Source organism: Diuraphis noxia, unplaced genomic scaffold (genome assembly GCF_037042655.1).
Source record: "Diuraphis noxia isolate RWA-SAM2 unplaced genomic scaffold, SU_Dnox_SAM2 contig0002, whole genome shotgun sequence".
In the NCBI taxonomy this organism is placed as follows: Eukaryota; Metazoa; Arthropoda; class Insecta; order Hemiptera; family Aphididae; genus Diuraphis; species Diuraphis noxia.
This window is the reverse complement of record NW_028301712.1, coordinates 20955965-20975152: the sequence shown is the minus strand read 5'-3', so window position 1 is coordinate 20975152 and position 19188 is coordinate 20955965. Positions and strand designations below refer to the sequence as shown.

The 19188-nt window shown below is 25.8% G+C and overlaps 1 protein-coding gene across 1 annotated transcript in view; it reads left to right on the top strand.

The window, feature by feature from the left end:
• The first annotated feature begins 15746 nt into the window (after positions 1-15746).
• The window catches only part of LOC107168530 (uncharacterized), a 109854-nt gene continuing 106412 nt past the window's right edge, over positions 15747-19188 (top strand). The window contains exon 1 of the mRNA XM_089218610.1: positions 15747-15974. Within this exon, the coding sequence (XP_089074736.1) occupies positions 15958-15974 (17 nt within the window). The 5' untranslated portion in view covers positions 15747-15957. The remainder of the gene's footprint in view (positions 15975-19188) is intronic.

Below are 19188 nucleotides of genomic sequence, written 5' to 3'. Positions count from 1 at the left end.
AATAAATATATGTATATTTATCAAGATGTGTGCATTTAAAATTGTTAAAAATAAGCAATATAAAGTTAATTGTTGCCCCTCTCTTACTAAAATACGATTGGTTTTCTATCAATATCGAGTAAAATAAAAAAAAAATAAAAAATTAATGGTGAGTGTGATTAATAGATGATTACTAACATAAAAGTATCTGCTGTTTCTATTTTATTTTTATTATTAATTGTGCACGGGATTAATACAATTTATAAGTATGTTTCTGCTCTAATCATATATAATATATTGCTACTTTCTAATAAAGAAAAATAAATAAATTGTTGCTAATGGTAACGTCATTCTAACATGTTTATTTTAAATACTTTTTCCCAGTTATTGCGCTTTTTTTTAAACAGATTTTTTTATCAAGACTATTAATTTAATAATACCATTGCGAGTAATAAAATAGTGGGTAGTTTAGCTAGCATCCCATTTGATTTATAGAGTATGATCCTCAAATTTTATATTAATTGGTTTCTATAAACGTATTATTCGGGTTTTTTCTGTCAATACTACACTATTGGGCCTCACAAACAATTTATTCTGTAAATCAGGATTTATTGAAATAAGTGAAAGCATTTATTTCAATGTTTAACACAAACGTTTTATTCTTAAGTAGGTCTTATGCGAGCTACAGATTACTTTATGAGTATACCCATTTCAATATTATCGCCTGAAAACGAGAAATGATAATTAAAAAAAAATTTTTTTTTAATTGTTGCATTCGTATATTATAAATCTTATAGGTACACAATAAAAAAAAATAAAACTAACTCGCCAGGAAAATGTCATAAGAATGCACTCAAATTTATAATTATAAAATGTTATATAAAATATAAACAATTATAATTTGTTGGAAGAATTATTCCACGTTAAGTATAAAACATTTATTTTTACTTAATATGATAATTCTATCGGAATTCGGAAATTTTCTTGATTTTTTACTCTCAATAGTCAATTGTGTTTATGAACACAAATTAATAATACGTTTAAAAATTCAATCATTCAAAGGATTCTGTACTTAATTAAGTATGAGAGATGATGAATATTAGGTACTTATTATGTTTTTTTATTTTAATTGAATAATAGTAATAATGACAACATATTATATGATTATTATTTTAATTATGGGATTACCACATTATATAATATTGTACAGTAAACTTTCTATTTATATAATGGTGATATTATGCTTTCCGAGAAATATGCGATATGCCTATGTATTAGTTTTACGATGAGATTTTAAAAAAAATTCGGGCTAAGAGGGAATCAATTTCGAAAAGTTTAATGTGGCCCCATCTATCAATTTGAAGTTAAGTCTAGTTGGTCATGAGGCCATTTCAATATTAAACCACTATCAACGTATTCTCTTGCTATTTCACCAGTATATTTTTTTCAAAAATAATAATAATAATTATTATTATTATTATTTAGTCAGTTTATTGCAATGGAGATATTTGAGGTTTTCATTATATTATTAACATACCTATCTTATATGTTTTATAGTTTTATACATTAAAAACTATTATTATTTGCACTATTAGTCTATATTGCATTCCATGTATTTATAGCCTATGTATTTATATTATAATAGTTAATTGTGTACACACGTGTTATGAATTTTTCTATATTATTTTCTCAAAAATAAACAAACAAACAAAAAAATTTACTGTTATCATTAAAAGTCAATTTGAAAAATATACAAATGTATGTAAGCATTCAAATAAAATGTTCACAAATGCATAAATGTTAAAAAATAATCATTATTCTTTAAAAAAAAAAACGAACCAATATTCAATTCTTCTAGCTAATTTGATTAATGTTGTTATTATCTGGCTAAAAAACACACAGTATCCCAATAAGTCATTGGGTAATCTTAGGTGAATGGCAATTTAATAATAAAAATGTATTTTTAGACCAAAAACTTTAATCGACTTGGGATTATCTTAAATTAAATGTTCATAATAAATGTTATCGAGAAGACAAATACACTAACACAGAAGAAACTTGTTAAAATTGTTGAAAACCGCAATAGTGTTCATAAATAATTTAGTATTATTCTAGAAATATTTGATTAAACCGTGTTCTGGTGTCTGGTCAGATTGGGCTACCGTAAAATTGCATTTGAATATTGTATACCTACATGCAATCAATAGCTGTCTTGCAACAAGTTGAATGGAAAAAAATAGTACCTATACCTAATGTCCGACATCCAATCTTCGTTTACTGTTTTTTTTTCATTTTATTTTTCATCAAGATTTATACTCTCAACTACACAAACAATCTTATATTATTTTTTTTTTTTGGGTGTAATGGCCGGGTGGATTAAGGCATCGGTTGTGATGCGCACCGTCGCCGGTTCGAATCCCGGTCATGGGCGGCATCGTTTTCCGGGCAGTTCACGCTGTCTGGAAAGAGAGCCCCCCCCCCCCCCCCCCCCGGGCATGGCAGAAACCTACGGGTGCCCATTCGAAATTCTGCCAAAAACACTCACGTGTTCCCTCCACCACCGTTAAAAAAACCTATAGTAACACCCCCCCCCCCTATGGTCTATGTTGCCGCAGGTTAACAAATCAAAAAAAAAATCTTATATTTGATATTCACTCTGGTGATCCACCATTCGGTCAATATATTGTCTCACTTAATCTCCCATGTATTCATCTGGGCACCTAGGATTTATTTTCTTATGGCACTGTTTGGTTATGCACGCCTGACACCTGCTGGCAGTAAAGAATATTTTTGAAATATATAATACGGTTTGACTTACTTATTTTGTACATCCAATCGTCCCTAGTTTTTCTCAACAAGACAGAATATTATTCGTTTATTTTTAGATGACAGCGAATAAATAGATTGTTGAACAAGAGAATTACTTCAGTTCATAATTTTTTTAATCTATTTGTTATATTAAATCCATTTCGGAAGTTTGAGTTTATAGAGGCTTAACAATGTAGGTATATAAAACTTTTATAATTTTAATTTGTCACGTTTTCACTTAACCTCTGTTTGAGTGGGTTTCAATCATATTCAAAACCGTTTGTTTATAGTTTATTATTTTTGTTGAAATTAATTAATATAAACTATATATAATACACAGCATCGTAGCAATGTATTTAGTTATATCAAAGTACAATATTGTGATACTATTAGAGTCTATTTGATAAATAATTTAAACAGAAATACCCAAATATATAGGTATCTAATATACATTTTTAAGTAAAAATTAGATTTATATCTGATTAACTGCCTAGGTACGTCGTATGATAATAATTTTATTTACTTTATCTAAATATTTAATTTTGAATTTATTTTACTTTTATATTTAATGATACATTTATTACATACGATAAATACACGATCGAATTGATTCCACTGGAGCGCGCCACGAATACTGTCGATAAAAAAATATTTTCTTATGAAAATAATTCGTCTGTAAGGAAGTTCTGTATAGTCAATTATTAGATTTCTTATTTATTTGTTTTTCATATTGTCGTGTATGATTAAATATTATTCACTTCTAAATTTAGACGAATACTACATGCATTTGTTATTCTTAATGTTGATTGTTGAAGATTTTAATTCAATCCATAATATTTTAGAGAAATTTGCTTTGGATTCAATATTGTATAATAATCTATGAACTGTTATATATGAAAATGTTTTCCTATTTGTATAATTATTGTAAGAAAAAATTAATAAACAAAATTATAAATATCCTTATCTCATTCTTATTCAACCACCACCACTGAAACTCTGTGTCAAGAAGGCTGAACAGTCGTAAATTAATTGTACTATAAAAACAAGATATTTTGAGACTAAAACACAAAAATCACAATTTATTTTATTCAATTGTATTACACTAGCTGATTGTTATTAATTGTATTATATGTATTTAAGTATTTATGTATAAATTTAAAGAGATTATAATACGTTCTTGCATTGATTGTGATGTACTTTTGTTTCATGTATAACGATATAAATGAAGAAAGAAAATTATTTTCAGGCTTTTATTTAGAAGTTTCTTTTAAATAATATTTTATTTTCAAATAAAAATAAAAATATTTTTGTTTATCATATTTAAATTTTAATGAAAAAAAATAGCAAGTATATTTTTGAAATACAAGTTCATCAGATTGTGAGATTTTTAAGTACTAGAAATTTAACATAATAATAATATAATAGTAATACATGTGGACATGTCAAATAGAGAAATATAGTATCATTTACGCATAATAGAAATTCATGTAATCCATATCGTTCTACATTTTCACTGAATGCAGTTCGTAGTTGGGCAACAATGTTGGTTGTATTTTGCGGACGTCTAAATATTTCAAAAGGATTATTTTCTCATCAGTTATTATTAAACTAAACTTAGGTGGTAAGGTATTAGCATAGAAATTTGATAAATACTAAACAGTTAATAACATTCAAATTTTGTGTTTTAACTCAGACTAGACAGTCAGACAGAGATATATTTTGTCAGTAAATATTAATTTTTTCAAAATGTATTAAATTCACCTAAAATTTATAATCAATCAACTTTTATTTATAATTAAACAATCTGATGTTGATTAAATACTGTTATTCTAAAGAATTTATTTTTAATTTATTAGTAAGTACCTATTTTATGTTTAGACAAGTGGTTATAAAATAAATGAATTTGTTAAAAAAAAAAAAATAAAGTTACCTAATTATAATAGTTATTGCCTATTTTAGTATTCTTAAGATACTTGCTAATTATATTTACATATTTCAGTTTTCTTATTATCTTATTAAATATGGTTATAAATCAATCTGTTTTTTTTTTTTGATAATTTCGTTATAACATATTATACTTAATTTACTGACTGTTGTGTAAAATAAAAAAAATATTTATATTTTATTTGTTGAACTTTTTTAGTGTGATATTTATTATACTTATAGATGAAATAAATGTTTTATACTTTTAATCTTTATTATTTATATCACATATGACCACCAACTGTTGTAGTTTGCTCCGTTCTCCGAAACACCCCCTTCTAGCTTTTAACTATATTTTGTATCAAATGAATTAAATTTTTATATCTAGCATGTATATTTGTATTATTTTTTTTTTTACCAAGAAATAGTATATTCATAGATTAAAAATGGAAAAATCAATATTCCAATACTTTTTTGTAGGCATATTTTGTAGGGCAAAATAATTTCAAAAGATTTTATTTTTGGACGTTTCCCTCGATGAGGTATAATAATAATTTTATTTTATATAAGTTACATGGAATTTAGGACATTTCAAAATAATAATATGGATTATAATTGTAATTTGGTGTCTTAGATGTCACAGGTTGGCTGATGGTTTGGACTTTGAGAATCAGGTGCATTAATTTCAAATGTCTTATTATGTAAATCTCGGTTGCTATATAGGAACTATTTGATTTCAGTAATTCAATGAAGTTTGTGTCCGTAGGACAGTTATTGTTCCAAATGAGTACCTATTGTTCATTGAAATAATTTCAATTATTGATTTTGCCCCTACATAATATAATAACAGTTATACATTTTAAAAATAAACAATATCATAATAGATACCTAATACGTATTATGATCACGTGGTGATAAATCCCGAAATATAAAAAAACAAAATATGACAATACTTATATTTCAGAATAAACGAATAAGGCCTAAAGTTAATTTAACTAATTATATAATTAATTTTTAATTTTAAAATGTATTTATTTATGTCGTACAATTAACGGATTTGTGATGATATATAATTATTTTCTATATGCATGTGTAGTAATAACTTATTAGGTTTATTAATATATTTTATTTGTTATATTCAAACAAGGTACCTAACGCAATATTAATAATATGCCATGAGTATTAAATTGTTACATATAGTACTAATACAATATTACTAGTGGAGTTTATCCCGAAAAAAAAGATGTTCATTTAGAATTATAGAATTTACAAAAATAATTAATATATTTAAATGTATTGAGATTTTAATTATGAACGATTTTTATTTTTTGTTTATAAATATACAAAGAAATTCTTCAATCTATGTATTTTAAACTTATATTATATAAACGGGATAATCTACCAAACACATTCATCTATCTTTTATCATTTAGTATTTATTTCGTAGTACTTAATTAATTTAATTTAATTTTTAAGTAGGTACTCTGAATAACCGTAATATATTTATATTTCAAAGTACATACATTTTTGTGGTGTGGTCGAGTCAAAAGTTGAACTAAATATAATTGTTCAGTTATTCACAGTTAACTTTGTGTACTGGAGATAGTTTTAAAAGATATGGTTAAAAAAAAATACTAGAAAACCCTGTAATGACTAGACAACTACAAACTACAGTATTTACAGCAATGCAATTCGTTAACAGTTTAAAGTACACAAAAATTGTTTATGTACTTAACTGAAAGTAGGTTAAACCAGGTATTAGACTAAATATTGTGTATAATTTATACAATATGTTTTTTTTTTATGAATCTTTATTCGTATAACATACATTTAGTGTTTTGGTGAGGCGCGGTCGTATGTTCAATCTGCGGAAACGCACTGAGCGTACGTACCGGCCGCAGTTGCTAGCTCCCGGATGGGTGACCACCCGGGATTTTTAGCAACACAAATACACACATACACAAACACGTGTTACAACCCTACCCACTTAAAAACCTATAAATAAATATACAAAAATAACCCCTACCGTACCACCCCACACCCAATTACCTATGTTGCCGCGGGTTCTCCTTACAAAAAAAAAATTAATTTAGATCAAAATTTCCCCAAAAATAGTTGGTTCTCATATTTTGATAAAAAGAAGTTTCTGTTATCACACAAAAACCCCTTAAATGGTATAAAAATCAAATTATTTGAAAAATGGCCCTTAGTTTTGTTTAAAAGTTGCAAATATTAGAATAAGAATAAATTCATTATTTATTTAAGAAAAATGTGGAGGTGACCAAACTTGGAGAATAACTTTTTGTATGCATCTTGAAACTTTTAACTAATAAAAATGACTAATGAGCATAATAAAGATATACCTACTTGATATTAAAAGTAAATATTCATGTATATCTATAAATATATTATATTGTATAATTTATTAACATATAATGAAAATTTTTGTTATGACCTGAAACTACTCATACAATCTTATTCTGAGTCGTATAAATAATTTTGCCGGGATAACTTTGTTGACAATTCACCTTAAATAACATATTTATACATACTGTATACCCACTGTAAATAATTTAATTCGGCAAGTTAATTTTCCCTACTTTTAAGGGTTATAAACAAGACGAAACCAAGACCCAAAGGGTACGGATACCAAACATCCTTCGTTAACTTTTACTTGTTCCCTTCTAAAATTCAATATATATATATAAAATAAACGTTTGTTAAAATTTTCTGTTATATTCAATTTAATATTTTAACTACCAATCATACATTATAATTTATAATTACATAATATAGTATAATTTTAAAATTAAACTAATATAATTAAGGATAAAAAATATATTTTTATCTTTTAGATCAACTTTTATGTTTAATATTTTTATGTAATAATTTAATTTAAATAGTTTCACTAGTTAAAATGCTTAATTCTCTATCAACTTTAAAAGTTATACATAAATGCTGACTAAAACTCATCAGTTACTATTATGCTCTTTCTAATCTATAAATATAGATTTTGAATGGAGGGATAGATGTATTTGTGTATTGATATGAAATTTATTTTTTTGCGTCTGTTTTCACGAATGATAAAAAATGCTTTGATTTTCAATTTTTCTGATGGAAAATTGGATCTATATGGTACTTTTGAAAGTTAATAATAGAAAGTTCCTAATAGTTTTCAAAAGCGTGGAGAAAAAAATTAAGAAAAATGTCAATTTTAACAAAAAGCCAGATTTTGGTTTATTGTAGTTTTTCAAAAATAAATACCTAATCGTAGATATTTTATATTTTTATTCAATATTTATATGACTATTTTCCATACATCATACAATTTTTAAAATATTCTGACTCTTTTCGAGCTATTTATAGAAATGTATTAGTTCCAATTTGTTTTTGTTTTTTCTATACAATCTTTTGGTTCTTCGAAAAATTTGAAAATATAATGCAAAGTTCTACGTAATCTTTATACATACTATAAAACTGTTAAAATATTTTTTTTTATAAAGTTTAAAGTTAATGTTTTGTCGAAATCTTGAAAATTTGAAAATAAAGTCCAAAATGTTTTTCTTTTATTTATCTAAAATTTTACAATATACAATAATAGTTAAATGAATTAATTTAATAAGAATAATATCATAAAATATGCTTAGAAATATAGGCTGACAGGTAGTGGTCTTCGTTTAGAATCATTTTTCGTGTACAATAATTGTATTTAATTTAATTCAAATTAATTAAAACTTTCATATTACAGTGACCCATTCAACAACTCCGATACAGCAGAGTGATACTTATTTTTATAGTTCATATTGTTAAGATATTATAAGCTAATTTATGTAAATATTATTTTAAAAGTTGAATAATTAATTTATAATTAATGTTTTAAACTCTAATAGTAAGATAAGTATTAAAGTTTAGGTAGAAGATATATAGTATATAGTAAGTAAAGTATATTACGATGAAAAATATATTGAGACACACTTTATATATAAAATAGGTTGAGGTTTAAATTGAGTAGTCTTTGCTCATTATGATTTTGATTTTATTTCATTAAATTGAGTAAATATTTTATTTTATGAATATATCATATACAGGGTGATCCATTTAAGTGGGTACACTAATTATCTCGAAAACTGAAATGTATTATTTTCATGAATTTATGTGGTAAAATTGTAATGTTTTTATTTTATATGATATCTAATATAGTAAGACTTACATTATTATTATATAGAGTGATTCATTTAAGTGGGTACACTCTTATCTTGAAAAGTATCAACTTTTTTTTAACTTTTAGGTTTATTTTTTCATAAAAGCATATAATATTTTAATTTTTTTTATCCTTTTTTTTATTGGTAAAACTACTATCAACTTTTGATTTCCGAATGGTAACATATAATTAAAACTAATAAAACCATTTTTTTTTCATGTATTTACATGTTAACATTTCTATTTTTCGTTGATTGGTTTGTGAGATACAGCTCATCAGAGAATTTGTGGTTTTACTATGTTTCAAATAATTTTAAAAGACAGGAGCTTTTGATAAATTCAATTTCGCTGAATTCAAGGTAACAAAATAAATAACAATTAATTAAAGATTACTGTAGTTAGGAGTGTCCAACCCGCGGCCCGCGAGTCGCATGCAGCCCATTGTAGATTTTGATGCGGCCCTCACTTCAATTTAAAAACCATGAATTAATTGTAGGTAGTATATTACAAGAACAAATTTATCTTAAGAATATAAAATTATAAAATATCAAATAAACTGTAAATGCCGATGCACACGTTTATTATAAATAAATCAATATATTTTTCTGTGTACTTATAATTAAATATTAATACTTGTAAAAATATTTCTGCTTATTATTTGGTATAGTAAAACTATAAAAAAATGTATTGTTGTATTATAGAATATATTTTAATCATTTAATTTGAATGTATTATTATTAAAAAAAAATATGTGGCCCACAACAACTTTTACCTATATGATTTTCATTTTATATTTATTGGTGAAACTACTATCAATTTTTGATTTCCAAATGGTAGCAATGTATAATTAAAATTGATATAAATATAAACATAATTGGTATTAAGTTTCGAGAAAAATTGCGAATTATACGTAACCTCTCTACCGTAATGTTATCAAACATGTGACCCGCCGCGCCGCGTGCATTTTATACGGCCGGCCGAATACCTTCCGTGTTCCTAATAGTTATAAATTACAAGCCTGGGCATAAACGCGTTAAAAAGTTAAAAGTTAAGTTAATTTTAACTTTTAACTTAACTTTTTAAAATTTAATTTTCATAAACTTAATTTTTAACTTAACTTATTTTAATTGATATAAACTTAATAAATAACGATTACTTTTAATCAAATTCGAGTAAGTTAATTTATAAATAGTTAAATAATAAATATAATGAAGTATATAGTTGGCTATATTCTCAAACAGTTTTAGACTTTTAGTTTCCTGAAAAAGTATTCAGAGTACATTCTTAAATACCATGTTATTTTTATTTAATAATTTAAAAAAAATGCATAATACTTGTCAGTTGTCTGTATTAGTGTGTTAATAAATCAAAAGATTGTATTTGTTTCGGCATTTTCAATTTTGTATTTTTTTCATACCTACTACCATAATTCTATTAATTCAATACGTATGTATAGAAAAGCTATTGGCTATTTCCTGTGGTCAATAATATTTATGATTTTTATTATTTATATAGATATTATATAAAAAAAAAAAACTTAACTTAAGTTAATAAGTTAATTAAAAATGTTCATATAACTTTTAACTTAACCGAGTTAAAAAAAGAATTAGATTAACTATTAACTTTAAAAACTTTTTAAAATGTTTTCCATTAACTTAACTTAACTCAGTTAAAAATTATCATTAACTTGCCCAGGCTTGATAAATTATAATCATATTTTATTTCTTCAAAACTAGAAAAAATATTAAAAATCAGGAAATTAATGAAAATAAAATTTTGAAACGTCAATATTTTCAGAAAAATAAACCCTACAAAATGGATATCTTTAATATTTTTGGAAAAAATAAAATAAAAAAATATATTTTTTACATTTTATACAAAAACATTAAAATAAATTAAAAAATTAAATAATTGTAGTTCTTATTCCTGTGAATCTTATTATAAAACCAGAATTTTGATATCTCCATTATTTCGTGAGATATTGCAATAGGTAAATCCTCGTGGGACATCCTGTATACTAGATAGAACTCCAACTGGTTTTAATCATTCTTGCATAGATCATATTTTTGTTGAATACAACAGATAAATAAAAAAATTTAATTGCAAGTGTCATTCAAACTAATTTTAGTGACCATTTTTCAATAATTTTATCAATACCCGTACTGGAAACAATAAATATTTTAAATGCAATACAATTAACTATATAGATTTAAAAAAAGTTGATACTAGTTTAAAATCTGAACTTTAGGCAGGCGTATTCGATACTAAAAATGTTAATGTAAGTTGTGATAGATTTTATAATATAGTATTTTCTGCAATAGATACGACTACTACAAAAAAGATGGTAAGTTTTAAATATAAACGATTAAAATACTGGATGACAGCAGGTCTCTTAAGCTCTGCTTGAAAAATAAATTGTATTTAAAAGTGAAAATGCATCCGAATAATAAATCGTTGGTGTCTTATTATACTAACTATTACCAAGTATAAAAATTATTTTATTATTATTTTACGACGAGCAAAAACTAATTTCTAAACCTATAAGTTAATACTTTTCGAGATAAGAGTGTACACACTTAAATGGATCACTCTATATAATAATAATGTAAGTCTTAGTATATTGTTATATATAATATTATTTAATTTTATATATTATTGAAGATTATTTTATAGCTAGTAATTAAATGTTTGTGAATGATCAGCGATTAGAATGAATGATTAGCGATAAGATAATATAGTTTCTTTACATTTTATTTGCCATATAAATTCAAACCTTCTAACCTCGCGTGTGGTGACTGAAACTTTAATTAAAATCCATATTTTATTTTTAAGTGCATTTATAGTATGGCATAATGGACTTCTATTCAAACTAAAACAATTTATGCCAGCTCCAATATACCTTATCCTAAAATCATATTTAGAACGCAGAAAATTCAAGGTCAGACATGGCAATGCTTTCTCTCCATTGTTTAACATCGAAGCAGGTGTCCCACAAGGTAGCGACCTCTCACCTGACTTATATAACATCTTTACATTGGACATCCCTAAAACAGACAACACTCTACTTGCTACATTTGCCGACGATACTGCTATCCTCTCAAGTAATAGTGACATAACTATAGCTGTACAACACCTTCAAGAACATTTAAATCTTATAGATAACTGGGCCAATAACTGGATGATTAGTATAAACGAGAGTAAATCTTCCCAAGTCACTTTCGCTCTACGCCCTGGCATTTGCCCTACCATCAAACTTAAAGACAAAAGTATACCTATCTCGAACGAGACAAAGTATCTAGGTATAATTTTAGATAAACATTTAACTTGGAAACCCCATCTCCAAAACAAAAGGAAACTTGCCAACAGTAGACTCCATCTCTTCCGACCTCTTCTTAAATCTAAACTTAATCTAAAAACCAAAATGTTATTGTATAATACAATGATCAGACCTGTCTGGTCGTATGGTATTCAAATATGGGGAATGGCCAAAACCTCAAACATTCGCCCCATCCAATCTTTCCAAAACATTGCCCTACGTACTTTAACTGGTGCTCCATGGTACATGACAAACCTGTCACTTCACAACGACCTCAAAGTAACTAATGTCAATGACTACGCCAAAATTCACTACCACCGTTTCCACTCCCAACTCAACTCCAGTACTAATCCTCTCATTAAAGATATGGCTTTACTGCATATCCCAGGCAACCCCCCTCGAAGGCTCAAACGAAATTGGAATCGAGATCTCCTTAAGTGATCTAAATCCAACTATAATTTCTTAGATGTTACCAATGGGTGACTTCCTTAAAAGTTGTTGTTTTTAAAAAAAAAAATTATGTATATATCCTATATCAAAATTACTAAATGTGCTTGTTGTACAGATTGTTTTTGAAAATAAAAATAATAAAAAAAAAAAAAAAAAAAGTGTATTTATTAAAACAAAATAAATATATATTTATGAACTACGATGTTATAAGTATATTGTCATTTAAATCCTTTCCATGTTGCTAAAAAATATTTAGGTAATTAATTACTTAATTAGTGATAAAACCAACGTTTATAATTTATAATATTATTATGCTAATTAAAATTGCATAAAATTCCGCAACTTATATAATAAACTTTAATTAATATGCATTTAAAACTACGTTTTTAAAATAATTATTTTCGTTCAATTGTTTCAAAAAGCAAATGAAATGTTGTTTGTAAATAAATTGAAACGGCGCATCGTATAGGCAAAATAGGTACATAAATGTGTTGCATTTTTGCACGCACATTTAATTTTCCTCTAAATAATATAACTTATTATTTTAATACAGAGATGATATTATTAAAAGAATAATTGAAATGTTTAAAATTGTTAATTTTTTAATATTTATGTTAAAACATCTAAGATTTAATGATTTTATTGAAAGACAGGTGTAAGATGATTACAAATTAATTTTCATAATAATATGTTTCGTTCATATTTGGCACATAATAAATTTAATTAGGCCGTACACATGTTATAAAAAACAATAAATATATAATTGTTGAGAGTAGGTACTTAATGTAGCTTTTTAGTTCTGGACTATAGTTAAACATAAAAAAATGTAATATAATTGACTATTATTTTAATTAATCTTTTAAAAATATTGCTGAGTTTTATATTTATAATTTAAGATCTGCGTTTTTAGTGTAATTTGATAAAAATCTTAAAATAAATATCAACGCCATTTTTCATATTTTTTAATAATAAAATAGAATTGTATTTAATCTCAAATGCTTATTTATCGGTTAACTTTACGTTAAAAATGTGTGTTTTTATTTTATTATTAATCATGACGTTATGCTCATAAAATATAAATACATAATATTAATTTTTATTTGTGAAACAGAACCAGTTAAATTGTTATGTAAAAATAAAAGCATTTACATATTATTTTGAAAAATTAAGTACCACCATAAAGTTTTACGACGCAGTAAGTGTATTTGTACATTAATCTTTGAACACTTAAGCATGTGTGCTCAACGAAATTTATTATTTAGCTACGTGATATTCAAAAAAACATTTTCTTGTGAAAAATTGTGATTAGTTTTAATGAATATACCTTCATTTTATTCATTTGTTCAGCAGAACAGTATTTCACGTGACGTGTTGAATATTCGATCAATCGTTTTTATATAACAATGATCGTTCGGGTTACAAAATTCACCAACGTTAGAAATTCTATGGATTCTAAGTCCCGGCCGATGTATACGTCGTATAATATATATATATCGATTTAGGAGAACGTATACTAATGTAACTATAATATATGCTTTCAAATTTCAATATATATATTTTTTAAATTATTTTCAGTTTAAATTGTTCCAAAATCACTGCGATTGGTTGGTATTATGGATCTACATCATTCTTGTATACACATACATACATACATATGAAACACACCTTATAGATAATAATACGGTTTGTCTATAATAATACGCTGCATCACCAATAATGCTATCACATAACGTTTTGCATATATAAACCCGTAGTACGTCGCTAATCACCATAATATCCTCCGTAGCCGTGGTTACCGTTCTCGGTTAAGTAAAATTTGAACGGTGTATTTCGGTCATAATATAATAGTTCTGAGATAATGGTCGACGAAGTCCGGGTGTACACATCCCCTCGCATAAATCCCCTGCCTTTCGCGCTAATGCCGACCAAACTGCAACTATATATGATACTTGCGAAACACCATTACGACGTTATCGAAAGCTATTTGACACGATTATAAGAAATTACCGTCTTGATAGTTCCTTTCGCTGTACTGTAGTCTCAAAACGATAATATAATATTCATAAAATATCGGTGGATAAAACATTGTCTGCATAATATTTAAAAAAATATTTAGTTAACGATGTAGTTAACCGTTTTCGATGATTCGTTATCGCCGCTAACGGCAGTCTTAGATCAAAGAGTGAGACACTACACAATAATCTTAAATGTATACAAAATATTGAAAACAAAATAATAATGAAAAAGTATTCACTTGTGAGTAGATTCGCGTAACACTCCACCAGTTATGACATGTCACCTGATACACTTATTGTTTCAATCTAATTGATTCAGTATTTTCTCCCTCATTTAAAGGATTGCAAACAAAGGATGCTCTGTGTGAACAATAATACTCCTCAATTGGTTCAATTTAAATTCAATAATTGGTCACATTTTGCACTACTAAATATATGATATTCTATAAATATTTTGTAAATAATTAACTACAACACATATTTGTATAATATCATTACAAGACTAATAAATAATAGTGAAAACGTTATGTACTGTCTGTTTTGAAGTCATTAATTACCACACAAAATTTACTACCACATCGTATCAACGGACAGTCCGTTAAATATATTGACTTCATAATGGCTCAATATTTTCTATATATGTAGAGGAGGAAATAACACTTGATGAAATTATAAATATTATATTTAGGTCTATCGAACTTGAAGACCGTTGAAAGTATGATGAAATGTTCAATATTTATAAGTGTTTTGACTTAAATACATAGATAGATAGAATACATTTTTCGTACGTATTTTATCATGATAAAAATATTTTCAGTTTTTCATCTACTGTTTTCAAAACTCATGTAGTCGCGATCCACCTTCCCTCGAAAAACAATCCCAAACAGGCTTCGCCATTGCAGCCTGTTCCGGTGATCATTGTTGCCATACGACTTTTACCTTCAACCCCACCCTTTCACCTCATAAACACCGTCGAATAGCTTCACCACGGGCGCGCCACGCACTCCTTTACTGTCGACAGCGTCCAAACAGAAGCTGACGCGATAGCGCACGAGGCCAGCAGTACCGTTTGCTCTGCGGGCCGAGCGGTTTGCGTTCCATCTCACACCTCGTGGACATATCCGTTGCGAACGACCAAGAACTGCGATCAGTTATGCATAATATGTTTACGTATTGAATTTCATTCGTTCGTGTCGTTGTGAACCGTAGTGTACGATATACTTGTGCGCGTGTTTTCGTTTAATTTTTTGCTATATATTCTCATCGATGATGACATTTTACAGGTATGTGTATTTATTGTTGAGTTTACAACTCATGGATTGTCATGTCATATTTGAATTTGGACTACAAGTAGTAGAGATATGTGCTGTTATAAAATATTATAATAAATGTTGTCGCAGTGATATTACTTGTTTAACCTTTTCGGTCGCACGCTCCAATAACAACCAAAAAAAGATTTTTGGGTTGAAATTACAATTTTTCACATATGGTTAATTGAATTAGTATTTTCACTTAAGGTTTCGAGGCGAACAAACTCATGTAAAGAATCTAACCTAACCTTTAATTTTTTGAGTTATACAAAAAAGTGTTTAAAATTGAGTGTAGTGTTCCATATTTAATAATAATAAATAATTGTTATTTTAGATTCTGAGCGGAGCGATGAATGTATTGATTTTACCATGATGTGTGTTTTTTTTTTGTGTCTGTCATCACGTTTTGGGACAGTAAAAGTGCTTCGATTTTTGACTTCAGTACCTTATTCGATCAGAAAGTGAATCTAGTTGGTACTTCGGGGGGTCAAAAGTAAAAAATTCTTTACACTTTTATAAATAATCGAGAAAAACAAACTAAAAATTAAGGGAAAAACGGGAAATTTTACTCACAATCAGTTTTCGAGAAAATCGATTTTGGTTTTTGATGTAACTTTAAAACAAATGACCATAGATACATGAAATTGTCACCGAATGTTTATATGAGTATATTCTATCCACCATGTAATTTTCAAAAATTTTTGAATTAAGTTGAACTATTCATAGGTATTTGCAATTTTCGATCATTATTAGTTTTTTTTAAATTAATATCGATAAAAATGTATTTGTTAGGTAGAAAAGCTTGAAAATTTAATACAAGGCTCTAAACATATTGTTACAATAGCAGTTGAAATATAAAAGAAATACATAGTCACAATTTTTGTTTATAAGCATTTAAAGTTCAAATTTTGACTAAATACGTAAAAATTACGACAATTTTCAAATTATTTTATGCTAGAAATTCATAAAAAATGTTCCTTTTATATCTGAGATTTTAAAATTTAATACAAGGCGTCTAACATATTTTTATAATAGCAGTTGAAAAAGAAATACATAGTCACAATTTTTTTTTACTATCATTCAAATTTTAATTTTGACAAGATACGTAAAAATCACGAAAATCAGGAATATTGTCAAATTATTTTAAGCTAGAAATTCAAAAAAAATTTTCTTTTTAAATCTAAGATTTGAAAATTTTCAATAATCTATAATATATCCTAGACAGATAAATCGTCTTCGCTCAGAATCGTTTTTCGTATACAATGATATAATATCATTGGATTCAAATTTAATTTCATTCATTACAGTAACCCACTTGTAACCTACTGTACAGCAGAGCGACATCCACTTTCCCGCTTTTTTAAGAATTGCTTATAATTATTTAAAAAAAAAAAATCTCATATAAAAACTAAACTAATAGTAAAATTACAGTAAAAATATAATAGTGATATTGCTATTAAAAATAAAAAAACTTGTTTTATATTTTCTGGTACATTGGTACATATACGAATAATTATTTTAAACCTTTTGCACTGTTCATAGATTGGAGAAATAGATTAAGTTTTTGCATTAAGAATCTTTTTTGATAGATTGTATTCAAGTCGAATACGAATATTATCAAATAGAAAATATATTTTATACTCTTACATATATATTACTCCTAATATGTTATTACTATATTATTTGTTTGTATGTTCACAAAAATAAAATAGTGAATATTAACAATAGTTTATAATAAAAATAATAATAATACTCAATACTCATATAATATTATCCCTAAAAGTAATAATAGCTCTTTAAAGGAGTTTACATTTGTATCAATGTTCTTATCCAGAGGAAATAAAAAAAATAACAATATATATTATTTAATAATATTTTTAATTTATCTAAGGTATAATAAAATTCGAGATACATTATAAGATTAAAAAGGATAAAATAATATTAGATCTTAAGAATCTTAAACAAAAATTTTATTGTACAAAAGAGTGTTATAGTAAGGTATCTTGTTGCAAATACATACATATATATACATATTCAAAGAAGTCATTCTTTTTAAGTTTCATTTTAAGTCTCAGAAATAAGAAATATAATTTTAGAGAATATATCTTTGTTTAATTTACCATAATATTATGTTTCCATTTATGTGTTGGTTACGTTTTATGAATTGTTTGGAATTAAGTTTTCGAGAGTGAATGTTTCATGTTTTTTGATTTTTAAAATTTAGAACTGACCTTTTAAGGTCAATAAAATAAACAAGTATGAATAAATTGTATGAATTATTTAAAGGATAGAATTCTATATGAAAAAACATTTAACAAGTTACAACTATTTCTACCAATTAAATAATTGAATTTTAAATCGTATTTTAAGAATTAATTCGACAAAATAATTAAAATTGGAACCATAGTTATATATCCATGTTAAGCAAGAACTATGTTTATATTTAATTATTGAAATATATTATAATTTATTTTTAATTTAATGTACAAAACAATATAGTTCTCCAAAATTATTTAAATTAAATGTCTAAAGTTCAAAACAGATGAGAAGTTTATAATTTATAATTTATTTACATATTTAGTACCTATTTACCTGAGATATATTACTTTTCACCGCTTTTTACCATTATTTTGTAAACAAAGCACTTTATTATAATAGGACAAGTTGGTACACACTAATCAAATATTTTAAGGAAAACATATTATCTCAATAAAAAAAAAATAAATAAACAATGAATTGCCATCCCATTGCAGTTTTATTCAATTTGTTTCTCCTATTTTTTAATTTCGATAATATTAAAACTTAATTAGGGGTAATGGTTAATAATATACCTAATTTAAAAATTTAAATTGTGATGCCAATTTAAATGAATTACCCTCTACATTTACTTTTTATCTCTGTTCAATTATGTTATAAGTTTAATCAATGTACTTGTTGTAACAGAATAAGATATGCACATTTTTCTTATAAGAATACTTGTTACATGAGTAAGTATACTATAGAAACTCTATTATTGGATTCGTATTATCTAAAATGTTTTAAAAGCAAATAAGAAAACTCAAAGTAACTAATTATCTATGATGTCCATTAAAAATTGTTTTTCATAAATAACATTTCATTTTAAAAACTGACATATTTATGTTTAATAACTTTAAATCTTTGATAATAATTTGGTTTATAAAAAATT